The 16,039-nt window shown below is 39.3% G+C and overlaps 1 protein-coding gene across 4 annotated transcripts in view; it reads left to right on the top strand.

Annotated features, from left to right (window-relative positions):
• IPO8 (importin 8) overlaps nt 1–13,297 on the top strand; it is a 47,165-nt gene extending 33,868 nt beyond the window's left edge. For 2 of the 4 annotated variants that reach the window (XM_050984613.1, XM_030237817.2), the window contains exons 22-25: nt 3,517–3,722; nt 5,124–5,360; nt 6,037–6,153; nt 6,839–13,297. In XM_050984613.1, the coding sequence (XP_050840570.1) occupies nt 3,517–3,722; nt 5,124–5,360; nt 6,037–6,153; nt 6,839–6,936 (658 nt within the window). In that variant the 3' untranslated portion in view covers nt 6,937–13,297. Of the gene's footprint in view, nt 1–3,516; nt 3,777–5,123; nt 5,361–6,036; nt 6,154–6,250; nt 6,310–6,838 lie in introns of those variants that run through there. The other 2 variants (XM_030237818.2, XM_030237819.2) reach the window with 2 other exon arrangements.
• Nucleotides 13,298–16,039: the final 2,742 nt, after the last annotated feature.

Below are 16,039 nucleotides of genomic sequence, written 5' to 3' on the forward strand. Positions count from 1 at the left end.
TATTAAAAATTAGCCAGACAAGGAGAACTCAGAATTCCTTGTAAGACTGTGCATAAATTCAGTATGTCATAGTGGAAGTCATATTTCTGTGGTTGTGTAGTGATAGTGCCTATATGCCACAGGATATTGTATGTATTTCTAAATGCTTTTTGCAATAACTTCACACTGGAAAGCCTTTTGCAGAAACATTTGCTGCTTACCATTCTGTACCTTTTTACTGACAGCTGAGGTTTGGGTGAAACATCTGCATGACTTACGCTTATTCTCATACTAGAAATTCCTCTATGGTAACTAGGGTGAGAGGAAAATCTCACTTGCTTCAAAAAAAACCCTCAGTAAGTGCTTTTGGGTTTTTTGAAGCTGAATTGGGTTATATATTTGACAGGAGTTTGAGTAGTTAAAAATCCTAGGTTTCTCAGAGTTATATATAAAAATCCCAGTCTTATGTTGGTTCCAACTTTGCACCTAGAAGGAAATGACTAATTATTTGCAGTTAGTCCAGGAACTGGATTGATGTAATAGAAAGGAACTTGATTCTCACAGTAAAAGGAAAGGCTTAGCGTTTTTTCTCTGAAATACTTTCAGCTTGGTTTAAAATACAAAAGATTTTAAAATCCTTTGTACTGTATTAGAGGAATATATGTTAGCAAGAAGAGGTCCTGCAGATTATGAGGACCACACACAGCTTGTTTCAAATAGATGTGGCTTGGAGTCATGCACTGCAGTGCTGTGTGTTGTGTGTTTAACACTCCAGGCTTGATAAACCATTGAGGAATAAGCAGAGTCCCTGATTGTTAGGGAGGGCTATTGTGTGCTTCTGAGCAAATAAGTACAGATCTCAAAGCACAAATTACTAAGGAGAATTATATCCAGGCTCCCTTGAGCAGATGGAAGGGTGCTGAAATAATGAGCCTTTTGATAGCTACTGAATGGTCCTGAAGCCATTCTTTGCTATTATGAAAATATATAAAACTCCATTTTGCTTGTTCAGTCCTTAATACAGCTGGGATATAGTAGAATACTGAACTTGAGGCAAGGCAGATGCTTTTCCTGCTATTTCTCTTTGCTGGCAGGTGAAAGAAAAGTCTACTTCTGGCTCAAGTTCACTAAAGATGGCTCAATGCCTGAATTTCTGCTGTCTTGCAGGGCCGTCTAATAACATGCATATTCTGAAGACATGTGTTCATTCTTGCAACTTCTCTCTTTAGCAGCTTTAAAGTGGAGCATGGCAAATATACTGTAGGTTTTGGTCATTTGGGCTGCTTCCCCATGATGACTCCCTTTCAAACAGCAGGGCTTCATTCTTGTACTTTGATTTGCTGTCCCAAAATGATTATTTCATATGAAGCTAAGCCATTAATTAATAAGATTTTTTTTTTTACATTTTACTGTTGCATTTTGCAATTTGTGTTGTGCAATGCTGGCTTTTTCAAATGTATGATAAAAAGTAGTGCTAAGAGTTGTTAGTTTACTCTGGTGCATGTGGCTGAAATTGCTTCTTTGTACATTTGGGTCTTGAAGAAATTTCGTGGCTTCCCAGTATCTTGTGCATAGATTACAGAGCTTTGGTCACACTTGGATGACAGTACTGACAAAAACAGGAGGTAGAGAAAGATTTTTCCATTTGTACTTGCACTAAGGATAACTCTGCAAATAACAGCTATCCTTCATTTATAGGTAGCATTAACTTTAGCTTGGCTTTTGGTCTGCAAAGTGTCGGCATGAGCGCGAATGGCTTGTTTTTAATATGCAGGAGTAAGTCATTTCAGCTGAGAGGAGTAAGGGATTTATTTTTTTTTTTTTCATGAAAGCAGACCCCGTTCCTCTATCTCAGTCTCCCTGGTTTGTATGCCCTCTTTTGTGACCCATGCCATCTGAAAAGAGAGGATTACGGTTACAGGAATGCTGCATTCCTGCTTACACTTTGATGTGTTTTTCAACACGTGTAACCAAGCAGCTAAACCCAATGTGACAAAGTGTGTCATTTGATATGCTGGTTGACTTTGTTGTTCTTGGAAGGTCTGCTGGGATCATAATGTTCTGCATGGTCATATATAATTTATTTTTGTTGTCTGCTACTCTTAAAAATGAATCACTTCAGTAAATCCTAACAGGACTAACAACATGGGAGGTGTCATGAAATCCCTCCAGACCTCTAACCTTGTTTAAGCACAAGTAAAGTTTAGAAAGCTGCAATACAGGGTCACTTGTGTTACTTAAAGGATATAATTGTTCAGTAGCATGTTATATAGGATCTTAGGTAATGAAATTACCTAAGCACTGAAAAGTTGTACCTCTGTAGTAATTTTTGAAGTGGTGGATTGAGCTGGTAGTCCCCCTGTTAGCTTTATTGCAGTCAGTGGTGCCCATCTTATTTCTTCTCTCTCACCTTGTATTCTCTTAATTCCAAAGTAAAACCAGTTCAGTAATGGAAGTATCCCAAGAGTTTAGAGGATGGCCATTTTCTCCCAGCTCTGGAGGTTTCCTTGGTTTCTCTAGGTTTTGCTGCAGAAGGCTTGCACAGAAGCTGTCAGCATCAAATTGAATAGTTCTAACAAAAAAGCTCCTCTGAAGCCCATAATAGCAGAATACTGTAATGTTAGCTCCAAGCTGAATACTTCTGATGTTTCCAGTAAAGGAGAACCAGAGAGTATCTGCAGAGGCATTTAGAGATTATTTTTCCATCTTGTTTGCAGAAATTCCTGTTTCTGGAAGTGAAAATAAATTTGCATGTTTAAGAGCATAGGTTCTTACCTAGTTTCCTGACTGTAGTCCCATAAAAATCTTTCTGCTACTAATTCAATTAATTTCTTTCCCTTCAATTATCTTCAGTTTGTTTCACTGGAGGGCTACTCACTTGTAAGTTCCCAGTTTGAGTATATTGCCAGTTACTCTTGATAACATGGAATTATTTCCCTGCTTTCGCCAGAGTTAGCAATGTGTCTCAAGTTAGCATTAGAAATTGTATATTGAAATTATGTATAAGACAGCCATTCTGATGGACTTCTCATAATTTAACTTCAGCTATCCCTGGGGCATTCCATAAATGCACTATGTGATTCAATGCATTCCTGCTTATCATTGCTCTTCACTAATAGTTTTTGCCAATTTCCATCCCTGAAACAGTACTGCTATCAAAGCCAAGGCAAATTAATTTTCCATCCTATTTAATAATGATAATCTGTATCAAATGCTTTATTAAAGACAAGATAGTCTACATAATTATTAAGCAGTATTTATTTAGCATTACAAATTTTGCATTTGGTAGTCAGAAAAAGTTGCTCCAGGAATTTGACCGGTGCGTGAAAGATATTTAATTGTTCTTGGACTAGTACTTTTCAGTGGGAAACTTTCATTCAGAATGAAGAAAATAGTTTGTGCAGGATCTTTGAACATAGGCTTTGAACATAGCCTCTGAGACGTTGTCTTCTGCCATGTCAAGCAGCAGGATTTTAATATTCTCTATATATTCTTGCAGAAAATCTGGTTTTGTCTAAGAATTGTGTCTTGTTTCAGACTTCATGACAGAAAGATGTGTATAATAGGACTGAGCATCCTAATGGAATTGCAGAACCGACCACCTGCAGTGGATGCTGTGGCTGCCCAGATTGTTCCTTCAATCCTCCTCCTCTTCTTGGGCTTAAAACAAGTTTGCGCCTCACGAGAGCTCACAGAACACGAGGATCATGCTAAAGATGAAAAACACTTTGCAGAAGATAATGGTAAAATCTCCCCTTTTCACATTGTGGATTTTGTCTGGATTTAATTTAAAGGGGGTAAGAAATTGCAGTTCGTTTTTAAGACTCATTAGTCTGCTGAAAATAGCTGCTTACTGGGTGCTTGAAATACCATCTTAGGAGTTGATTTTTCCTCCCAACAGTGTGATCAAAATGTTTCAAGGTGTAACAGCTAACGTTTTCTGAAAGGGTAGTACTGGTTCAAGAGTAACTTGCAGGTGTACTCTTCTGGGTTGTGACTATTCATATAGGCAGCAGGAGTTTGCCAGGACTCCACTAGGTATATTCTTACTTCCTGGAAAGAAGCTGTTCCACTGCCCAGCTGTTGAAAGACCTTTTTGACTGAATTTTGAAGGAGATCCTGGCAGGTCTTCTTTGTCCAAATGGAAGGTTGTTTGCAGAGTAGGGTTTGAGACAGCTGAGGTTCCTTGAGCGCACAGGCCTCTAACCTCTGTGTCTGCCAGAAGAGAAAAAATATCAAAGAATTTCTTACAGAGGGAACTGAGGGGAGGGAATTATCCACAGCATTGCAGGCAAATGTGTTTGACAAGGAGTAGATGTTTTGAGGTCTGAAAATCAGATTGGATGTAAGCAGGTTATGTAATCCACTCACATTTCTCCCATAATTGTTCTGTAATGGAATCACAGAATTCTTCTCAATATGTACGCATACAGTAGGGAAACAGCACAGGAATGTTCAAATGTCTGTCCTGTGATTCAGTCGCTACTTGCTGCATCTATAGTCATCTTTATTCTTTCTAAACTGTTAACAGAGGAAGAGCTGCAGGTTTGGAAATGGAGGTTTTGGTTTTTAAAAATCTTGATTAAAAGTCAGAAATACTTTTCCTTAAGTAAGAAAAAGCAGTATTTAGAATTGCAGGTTGTAGTTGCATTTAATTCAGGGGGTCATAGTTTCATAAGCAGAATGGAAGGTAACACCAACTCAAGGTGTTCAAATATGGCAACACTCAAGAAGAGAAGGCATCCAGTTGGTCTACAGATGGATTTCTCATGGTTTTATGTGCATTTGTGAATTCAGTACAAGTCTCTATAATTTAAAAAGCAGAGTGATGGACTATTAATTGGAAGACATTTTCTCAAAAATTTTGGACCCTATAATTGCACAGTAACTGCATAAATGAAAGAAGAATAAAGATGGCAGTTCCACATTCCTTGGGTCTGCATAGAAACAAAAGTTTAACTGATCTTGAATGTAGGAAACATTTTAACATTATCATAAGACTATTAAAGATTTTGGGGAAGGGGCGTTAACAGATGGTCCCCTTTCCAGCCAAAACCTAGATTTGCTAATTGTTTTTAATTCATCAGTCATTGTTTCCTTATAATTTTAACTTTGTTTTACAAAACATGTCAATGCTTTTGCAGAAGAGATACCGAGCGATGAGGATGAGACGAATGAAGTGAGCCAGGCAATGCAAGAGAACCACGGTGGAGGAGGAGGTGGCAGTGCTGGAGGTGCAGAGGAGGAGGATGAAGACGACGATGATGATGATGACTGGGATGAAGATGCATTGGAGGAGACTGCTCTTGAAGGGTTCAGCACACCTCTTGACCTTGAAAATGGTGTTGATGAATATCAGTTTTTTACACAAGCACTTCTGAGTATGTGTTTGCTGGTTGGCAGAATGATATAACATGATGAAATCATGTTTTAATTTGGAGATGTTTATGGTCATCACTGGGGAAAGCCCTTTTCTTTGTTATGGGTAATGGTTTAGATAACTAAATAGTAAAATGTGATCTGACTTGCTAATGTTGGTCCTACAATTTTTTGGCTTACTAGCGCTGCAAAAAAAATTGGTAGCAAATAGAGCCAGAGATTAATTCTCTTCACATTCTCCCTCAGAAATTTTCAATCACAGCCTAAAGAAGTGGGCCTTGGTCACTAGAGGGACTCGTATATAGAGAAATATTTGTCACCTTCTTGATGTTAATGGAGAAATTATTTTCTCCCTTTCCTGTTTCACTAATCCCGTTGCTTTTAGTTTTCATATGAGTTTTAAATGAGAAGATTCAATTCACATTGTCCATGAATAATGGCCGCATGGTTAACGTTCTGTTTCAGAAAGCAGAGGATGTAATTAAGTTCCCCAAAATGGATTGCCTCTATTAGAGTGGGAATTCTGTGCAAAGAAAACCGACAGGAATACTGATCTTGTTTTGCAGTGCAGATTCTGTTTTAATACTAGCCAGAATTTCCATGTGTTTCAGTTTGTTATTCTGAAATGAACTTGTATGTAAGCTGATGGTCACTTTTCCTCCATTGCTGCCCTGACAGCGGTGCAGAGCCGGGATGCAGCCTGGTACCATTCCCTGACTGCACCACTGAGTGAGGATCAGAAGAAACAGCTGCAAGAGATCTACACATTAGCAGAGCACCGGAGAACTGCTGCAGGTGAGTCACTTCCCTGGGCCCCTTTCAGCTCTTGCAGAAATGTTGGAACTGCTTCTAATCTGTAACAACCACCTCTGTGCTAATTAACGTTTTCTAGGAAGCGTGAGCAGGATATCATGATTACATTATTCCTTGCCTGGAAGTGTGTTATTCAGAGTAAGTTTACTGTTGTTTCTAATTAATTGCCTTCTCATTGACTTGTGCTGCTGTTTTTTTTTTCAACAGGGTATAAACTAGTTTTACACAATCTGATATTTGAAATGAAGAACAAATTAAGGCAATATCTATCAGCAGCTGGGCATTTAATGATTACTATCAGTTATTAAGTGTTTAAGAGTTTTCCAACTTTTTAACTACTTATGTTGCCTTGCAGTTAGTGTGAGGTTTTAGATGTGTAGAAAGCTTGCATCATGGAAAATAAATTCGGATTTAATAAAAAAGAATAGTGTAGCATAGACTGATTCAGTAAAGGATTAATTTCTCAGCTCAGTTGTAGAGGTGTGCACATTTATGCCTTCAGAGAAAACATGAGTGTAATTTATTCCTGTCATTGCATTTAGGGAATGAAATTTTGACTCAGCTGAGAGTTTTTTCCATAATTTTGCATTCATAGTTGAGCTGTATTGTCTCTGACAAAGGTGTTCTCTGTAGACTATTTTTCATATCCTTTTTCTTTGAATTCTAGAGAATAAGACAATAGAACAACAAAGTGGCTACACATTTGACAGCAAAGGACTGATCACAGCATTTAATTTTGCTGGAAATACTCCTGGTGGCAACTGAAGGATCGGCTACAAAGGTCAATGGGAAGGGTCTCATCATTACATTTTCTTGAAATCATCGTGACTTCTGAGTGATAGGGGAGGGTGATTTAATGCTGCTGAAGGTTTTCTGGGAAATAGCAGTGTGCTTCCCCCACCAGAATGCTCTTTCTAACCAGCTACTGTAATGTACAAATTCTTGTGGTGTTTTTATAATTTGATGGACTGAAAGGAAATGTTCGTCCTCAAGGAACCTGGATGACCGGGAGGGGCCAGGCTGCATCAAATTGAGTTGCACTTCTCAGGTTTTTGCTGTGCAGAATTGATAGATTCATATGGATAACAGTGCCTTCTGTTGTACATGGATTGCCTGAACAAATGGATTTTGGAGTGCATTATAATTTTTTAAGTGTAAGGACATTTCTTGATACACTGTAAGCCTTGGTTCCATGTTTTCCAATCACCTGCTTTTTACTGCTCAGTTTAATTGTTTGTTGGTTGCATACAAATTGCTGGATTCAGAATATTAGTACACCTTCCCTATTTGGTGCAGACCAAATGTGTAGAGGGAACTGTCTGTTGGAGTTGCAGAGCATACACTGGTTATGTCAAAGGATCTTAACAAAATGGCAGATTTTCCCTTGATGCAGTAGTCTTAAATTATTTCTCTTAGCCATGAATTCAATTGCTTGAGTTACAGTAGCTTGCCTGGCAGATGGCTACCCTAAATCTACATCAATATTAGCTCCTGCCTGGACAAATGGTGTGGCCCTCTCATGTAGATGTTCTACATGATAGCTTATTTCTGCTATTATTGATGAATATTGGATTATACATGGGATAATCTCTTCTGGTTTCTTTTCATTCATTACCATTCCAGTGGTAGTACTGAATAATGTGGTACAAAATATTTGCAATATTTTATTTATTTTGATAGAAGAAGAACAGCTTCAAACTTACTTCTTACTGTTACACTCTGTGATTGTATTTCTGGTCTGCATTGCAGTTGATTATTCTCCTTCCATGCTAAAATTTCTTCTGACAGATTTTTTTCCTGAATTTTGAAGACTGGTGTCACCACTGGAGGTTTAGACTAGATATTAGGAAAAACTTCCTCATGGGAAAGGTGGTCACACATTGGGACAGGTTGCCCAGGGAAATGGGAAGAATCAACATCCCTGGAAGTGTTTAAGTAACACGTAGATGTGACACTTAGGGACAGGGTTTTGCAGTGAACATGGAGTTAACAGTTGTACTTGATGACCTTAGAGGTCTTTTCCAACCTAAAGGGTTCTATAGGACAAAGTGTTGGTGGAGAAGTTCATTTAGAGAGAAAGTGATAGCAGTACTAATTTGAATAGGTGCCCCTCTGGTCTACTGGGATCACAGTGGTGTAGCAAAAAGCAGTAGGGGTGCTTTAGAATGTGAACTTTGGATTGGAGATAAAATGTTTAGACCAGATTTTGTCTCTGTGTTAATTTCTTTATGATTTAAAAATATTCATCAATCAATTTTAAACACATACTAATAATTATTTCTTTACAGCAGTGTCCCAAATAAAAAGTCAAAGCCTTTTCCATACCCCATCAAATTTTCCACAACTACAGTAAATTACAGACTGCTGGCTCTGTGCAGTGCTGAAACGTTCATTTTGTTATTCTGGGCGAGTCTGATAAATCTGAAGCACTCTGTGCCTTGGCTTCTGGAAAAGGCCTGAGGATCTCTGCCCATTCCTTCTGGAATTTTCCTGGCCTGGCGGCTGTGGGGCAGAATGTTCCCTACGCTTTCCTGTTTCCTCCACCTTTTTGTCAGACTGTAGGGCTGTTTCTGTGCTGCTGCTTCCTCTTTCTTTTTTTTTTGCCTTCCTTTCCCCAGCAGCTACAGAGTAAAGTTGGCCTGGTTCATGGAGGTTTTTCACTGATGCTGCTTAGTTAATAGCAACAGTGAAAATCTCTTTTTTAAGCCTGTTGTACATGTGGAATGGTGGGAATTCCAGGATCTGTATTTCTAAAAAGGAACAGTCTGTTGAGGTGCACTGGACAGGCTCTTTAAGGTCAAGCAGAAGAAGGCCAAGATATCTTTTATTTTGAATGTCAGGTTATGAAAATGACAGGTCACTTCCTAATTTAGGCCTGGGGGTGTACTGGCTGAGACATTAAGTAGGAAAGTAATACATCTGGTTTGTTGGGGAGTTTATCAGAAACCACAGAAGTTTTGAAATCGTTCACAAATTTAAGAAATGGTTTCTGGAAGTTAAGAGCCCTGGTGACTTCTCTCTTACCTGTCAATTGAAGTTAGGTATTAGGCAGGTAAACTGTTTAGGCCCTTTATCATTTTAATAAAAGAAACAAGATTGTCAAGTTGGGTTTCTTTCAAAGCCTGTTTGGCTTCTCTATACTGGTGTGCAGGGTAGAAGATGGATTTATTTTTCTTCTGCTGATGAGGGTGCTTGCACAGTCACAGGCTAATATTTAGGAGTTGATGTGCTCAAGGTAAAATCTGCTTTTTCATAGCATCATCTTGGTGTCACTAAGCTTAACTATGGCTGCTCCCTAGTTCTGCTTCTTGTATACTTTTCAAGTCAGCTGCCAAGAAAATTTCATCCAGATGTTTCATACAAGAGTTTAATCAGCATTGTGGAGTTGGGAATCTTTGTTGTCTATTTTGCATTGGGGTCAGAGATGTCTGAGGGAATGGCATGTAAAAAGGTTAAATGCCTTTCCCTTCCCAGAAGATTCATGAGTAAATGTTTCTACTGGCAAAAGCAAATGTTAATTATTTTATTCCTTTTTTTTGAAAAGGGTTTTCATCCAAAAAGATTTATTGGGCTCTGGCCTCCACTTTAACATATGGTTCTCTTTTAACATGATAAATACCCATTTGTACATGATCATAAATAGGTAATGGATTTTAGGTGTTTCTTTCTGAGCAGTGTCCAGCTTTGTACTACATTAAAGTGAGAGTAACACAAATGTGCATTTACTGTCTCACTTTGAAGCCAAGGTAATTGTGGAATATCAGATACCAGCAATGCCAACAAAGCATGATGTATTTGCCACTGGAAGGGTAGAGAATCATGAATGTATTGCAAAATAAAACAAAGGCTGAAACTGGTGACTTATGTTGCCCCATGCCCATAATCCCAAAGTGTAAAGATGATCCGTATGGGCACCACAGTGGCTTTACATAGGAAATTAGTGTTATGGGGGTTATAATCATAGCAAATGGGAACTTATATAAGCTACTTTTCCAGATAAAATTAACTGATCCTGGGTGTTGAACTGCATATGCTGTTTTGTCACTTGTGAAAGGAAAATAAGAATCACCACATGTTTTGGCTGCCTCTTTTTGCTCCCTCTCTTTCAGCATTGAAGTACATTGCTTGCTTTCATTACAAAGCAGAATCTTTAATCACAATGGCCAGCTCCAGGAAGAGTGCAGAATATCAAGCTGAGGAAAAGGTTGGAAAACCCCAAACCTCAACAATCCCCCAAAACCCACATGTGCACAATCTGACTGAAATGAATGTACTTCAGGAGTGTTAAGTTAAAATATTTAAAGAATATCACACAAAATGATATTGTGAGATTCTTTGCTTTAGGGAAAAAGGCTCCCTGTGAGGGAGCCATGAAATACTCTGCTTTAGGACATGCCCTTTGCCTGTGAAGCCCTGGCAGTTTGTGGCTCTGGATTCCATCATACGTTGAGAGATGGTAGGACAGTAGAGATTGTTTTTTTCTCACTACAAAGCCAGAGTCTGTCTTGAGCCAAAGGAATTGTAGACAACATGAATGATTAACTGTCCTGTTTCCAGAATGCTTTCCTGTCTTTTTCTTTCCTCCTTCTCTTCTTTTGTCAGCCACAATGTTATTGTATATTTCAGGGAGTTTTCAAAAGACCTGAAAAGGTAAACCTTAAGCAATTTTTATAAAATCTTTTTCTTGAAGCAATGCAATTTATCAGTTGCATTTCTCTCTGTAGAACAGTCTGTCATTTGACATACACAGATGATACAGAACTTCAAAAGCCCCTCACTTGTGCCTGTGGTTTGATGAGCCTTTCTGTGATTTACTCCTTAATATGGGCACTTTGAAATCCACATACCTTGTACTGAAATTTGCTCAAAGGATAGGCAAAAATGCACTATGTAATGGAGTACCCACTCCTCATTCTGAGATATGCCCCAGTCAATCATTTGTTAATATTTGGCAGTCTGGTGGTCAGTTCCTCAAGGATTTCTGTCTCTGATTGAGGACGTTCTTCAAGCCCAAGAGGCTGTCTCTGCAGGTAGGCAGAGAATTGATTTTCCCTCACTGCAGAAAAGCATACAGCAGGAATGGCTATGAACTTTCTGATCTCAGGAGTGAAAATAACATTCTTTTCTCTGGGATATCAGGTTTTCACCCAGGTGGGTGGGATACAGTAGAGATGCATGTTCCCATTGTGTTTAAGGAAGGCAGACACTATTCCAGATACCAAAAAGTCTCAGCATAAAACCATATCATAAAGGGGATGTGTGAGGAAGCCAGGCTGCTTGCTTTGGACATCTCTTCCACTGCTACTACTTTTGTTAAACTAATCAGGGAAAAAACAGTGAAAAGTGAAAGAAAACTAAAGCAGTGCTTGGGCACTGGACAGGCCGAAACTTTCCTGGCCTGTGGACCTGTTTCTGATACTCACTGCAAATACACACAGATACTCTTCAAATACAATATGCATCATCTGTATGGATGTCAGTACCCTGACTGACAGCCATGCATGACAGGTGAAGACTTAATGTGATTTTTCTCTGGCAGAAGTCAGATGCATCCCTTTAAAAAGTCTGAAAATTGCTTGTCCTGATTGATATGCAATCACCAACATGAGACACTCAGTGGGATTACAGTCTTTCTTAAAGATGATCAGCATACCTCCTAAAGGGCTACTGAAAGTGCTCTTTGTCTAGGGAGCTGGCAGATGAACTGCTCTTGGACTAGAAGAGTTTTGGAGAACACCAGTTCAGAGAGAGTCTGCAGGCATATGTGGTTGTGATGAATTGGGAAAGGATCCATCTAAATTGAGGGGATGCTTTTGATATGATCTGAGATCTGCAGCATTCCCTGTGTTGCCTGGGTCTTCTAGAACAGCATCCAAGAGCTTTGTCCCATGCCTGCCTTTGGGAAGAGAATGTGCTTGGGCAGCCCCAAATTTGGTGCATTGCTTTGAACTTCAGATCAGAAAACAATTTTGATTATAAGTTGTTCGCAACAGAAAAATGAGCTGGAAAGTGGTATATTAATGCTAGAATTCTCTTTGTAGGCTGTATAGAGGTTCACAGTTTTAGAGCTTGGCTCTGTTCATGGTGGGTAGGAGTTGAAGTTCCAGATACATGGATTTCTCCAAATGTGAATACAGCAGTGTCAGCTGCAGGATTCACCTGAGAGAGTGTTGGTCAGGGGCTGCCGGTTGGACCACACTTGGATTATGTTACATGAAGTGAAATGCAAAAATTGTGAAACTACTTGATAGTTAAAGCTGTTGAGCAACAAAAATTTTCTTGATATGAGATTTTAATATTATTCTCAGGTATGTTTTAATTTTCATGTTTCGTGCCCTTATACAAAATGTAAAATTATTGCATAACATAGAGGCCTGTTCATTTCTCACAGAACTGTTTACCATTGAAGGTGTTTATCCAGGAACTGTTCCTCATTTTTAGGTATTTTCAAAATGTTTGTTAGTGAAGTTGCACATATCCATCTTTCACCACTTTTCATGCACAGAGATCTTGGAAATTAACTTGACAAAAGGAATAACAGTGCTTTGAAAAGAGAAGATTATGCATAAGCAGGTTATTTTTAGAAAACAGAAGAACTCTGGCTTCTGAAGAAAATATGAAACCGTCAATATTTATACAAAAGTGCATGAGGTAAAGAAATTAATGTAAGACAACATAAGTAAGACATGTTCTTTGATCACAGCTGTAATGTTTATTTTTCATTGCCAAACAATGTGTGACACTTACTTTTGATTGCATGTGCTGTTGGAATAACGCCTAACATAAATCACATGAAATGTTTTGGGGGCTCCAAAAGAGACCAAAGAGGCCATGCACATTTCTTTTGATACTAAAAGCAAGGAGATGAGCCCAGGACTGCTGTGACTGGAGGGAGCCTGCAATGTGCTACATTAGCAGATTGAATTGCAGGATCATCACCTTTGTAAAAAGCCTGAAATACTAAACTGTGGGTTGGCTTTGAGGGCAAGAACTGACAAATGCAAAGCATGCATTGATGACAAGAAGACCTCTTCCTAGCTTAAAGAATTCTGTACAGTGTTCTCTTAAGCTCTGCTGAATTTGCTTTAAAAACAGTAATAAATCTTATTGCTTAGGTCAAATGTTACATCTGTTGTGCATTTATATGGGAAGAATAATATTTCTTAAAAAATTGTAACATGCCACCTACCAAGGATCCAAATCTCATTTTATAGCTGCTTTTCATACAGCCATAAAACTTTTTTGCAAGAGCACCCGAGAATTAATTTTAAACAAATGTGTGTGTTATCCAGAGTTAATATGTGCATTTGTGTAGCAGAGTTTGTTAATCTCTGACCTGTGAAGGCAGCTGTTCACTTACACATGTTGGCTATGAGAAAACATAACTGGTGTTTGATGCAGAACACCCAAACACAATCTTCAAAATATCAAACCAGTGAAGATAGTCATTTGCACCAGAGCTTTGGCCAGTCTGCTGTGCATGCAGATCATAAAGAAAAGACTGTTACCAGCCTTCCACAGGACAAGAAATGAATTTTCCAGACAGGAACTGCAGGCCTGGTATTCATACCAGTGGAGTATTTCACTGGTGGTGAGTTGCTGAAGTAGCCTGTTTGTTAAATTGCATTAATGGATAATGCTTGCCCTTTATTGTATGGACCACTTCTGTGTGTCCTCCACAGTCTGTCTCTCTAAAAGCAGTGCTTAGTGGTCTATGTTTTTGAACTAGGGAGGCTGAATTAGTGTGGTTTGCCCAAAGCCATAGCAACATGTTGCAGCTGACATGACAAATTAAAATTCTGGCTCTGTATAAGTGCCTGGGAGTTTTGCTATTGGTTCTAATGGAGCTAGGATTTTACCCATGCAATTTGCTAGGTCCTGGTGTTTGGATTACTACTGATACCTCCCACAGAAGCTCTGCCAGAACATACTTAATTTATGAAATTGCTCAGCAACAGTGAGTCCCACTATTGAACTGCAATTTTAATCTGTCTAGCAGTGACACTGTTTAATTGTATTTTGTGTGGGTTGCTTGGTATGGCAAGCTCTCCTGGAGTAAAAATGATTCTCAGCAAGGTGATGAATGACATCCCAATTGCTAATTCCCCTTGAGACTTTGAAGTGAACCTGATGGATTGGAAGCAGAACTCCGGATGGCTGGCGGTATCATCTGCGCCATGTGTGAGGGTGCAGGCTGGGAAGCCCCTCTGCAGGTATTAACAAACATCCTGGATTGGTTGTGAGGTTGCAGGTTGTGATTGCCACGTCCAACAGGCTCTAAAGAGTGCATTTGTTACCAAAGTAAATATTTGGCTCCTATGCTGCCTCCTGCCCTCTGACAGTGTTGATCTTTTTTGAACTAGAATCACATTCTTAACCTGATTTATAACTCCCATTCTCTTAGAATGGTAACTTGTTCTATTTGGTTCCCAGCAAGGGTGAAATAGGGTCAGTGTTTGCTTTCTCTTGTTGCCAGGTATGTTAAATGAACAATTTAAATAATTTAATTATCCGTTTGATTAAATTACTGGGACTCTACCCAATGTCATACAGTTTCCTGCTGATTTTTTTTTTCTGGCAGAGCTTAAGCTACATGGTATTGTGTGCACATCAGGAAAACTCTCCATACTCACATAAAGGAGATTCTGAGCAAAATACAGAGTATAGAAAGGTCATATCAGTATATGAATAATGGATTTTTTCCTTTTTTATTAAATGCAATGGCCTTCTATCTCTCAGCACCTTGTAGAGCAGAATGTGCAACTACAACAACGAAGGATGCCTTAAGCAGTTTCTATTAAATAGAAATACTCCCTACTGTCCTTTCTACACAACATACCTTGCCTACCCTGAGAGGTTGTTGTGCTAAGTGTGATAATGCGGCCAAATGTCTGCACCTTTGTGTGGGGATTTGAGCACAGCCATGGGGCTGGCACTGGGCTCTTAGCAGCAGTTGTGGCTGTGCTCTGCAAGAGTTGTGTCCTCACAGGGAGAGCACATCCTGTGTCTCATGTTCCTCCTACCATAAGGATCTTCCTGGAGGATGCAGGGGGTTAAACGAAACTGCAACAAGAATAATCGGAGAGCACCGCAGTGCGTCTGACTGTGCACTGAACTGAACCAGTTATCACCATCCTTTGCTATGTATAGACCACTCAGAAATGTGTCAGTGTGAGGTGAGATTAAACAGAGACATGGAGTCTGGTTCCTCAGTGTGACAAGGATCATAATTCTGCCAAACAAGAATCAACTCAGTTAGGGTGAACAGTGTGATTAGCTCTGTTTCTGTTACTGTTTTGAAGAAAAACTGACAAGGATCTGTCTGCACCATTGTGATGGAGGGAAAACAAAAAACCAGCCTGGCCAGGAGGGAATCCATGCACAAGAAATAGCCTAAACATTGATTTCACTGGAACAGCAAGCGTGGAAATCACCGTGAAGAAGAGTGACTATTCCAGATGTTCAGTTACAGAATAGTTATTCCAATGCATTGTTAATCTGATTTACTGATTACATGAAGGTAGATCTAAGGTAGAGGTTGCAGATACTTTCCTATTGTCCTCCTCTGATTTGTAAGTACTTTGGAACTGGGACTGTCTGAGCCACCAGGCTGGAGGCTCTAGAAGAACTTTCCTGCCTGCCAAAGGTTGTTGTGTCAATAAGAGAGAATTCTGCACAGTCTCAGGCTGCCTCTGTTATTGTGGTTCCTTCTTAAGTCTGGTGAAGGCTCTTTTGATTTTTTGTTTAATGGGATTTTCTATTGGTGATTGATATTCTCCTAATAAAATACGCAAACCACTGTCACTGTGTGGCTGAAGTAGCAGCTGGTTTTGGTGTGCAAATCATTCCTGGCTACCTGTCACAGAAG

Source organism: Serinus canaria, chromosome 1A, assembly GCF_022539315.1.
Source record: "Serinus canaria isolate serCan28SL12 chromosome 1A, serCan2020, whole genome shotgun sequence".
Lineage (NCBI taxonomy): Eukaryota > Metazoa > Chordata > Aves > Passeriformes > Fringillidae > Serinus > Serinus canaria.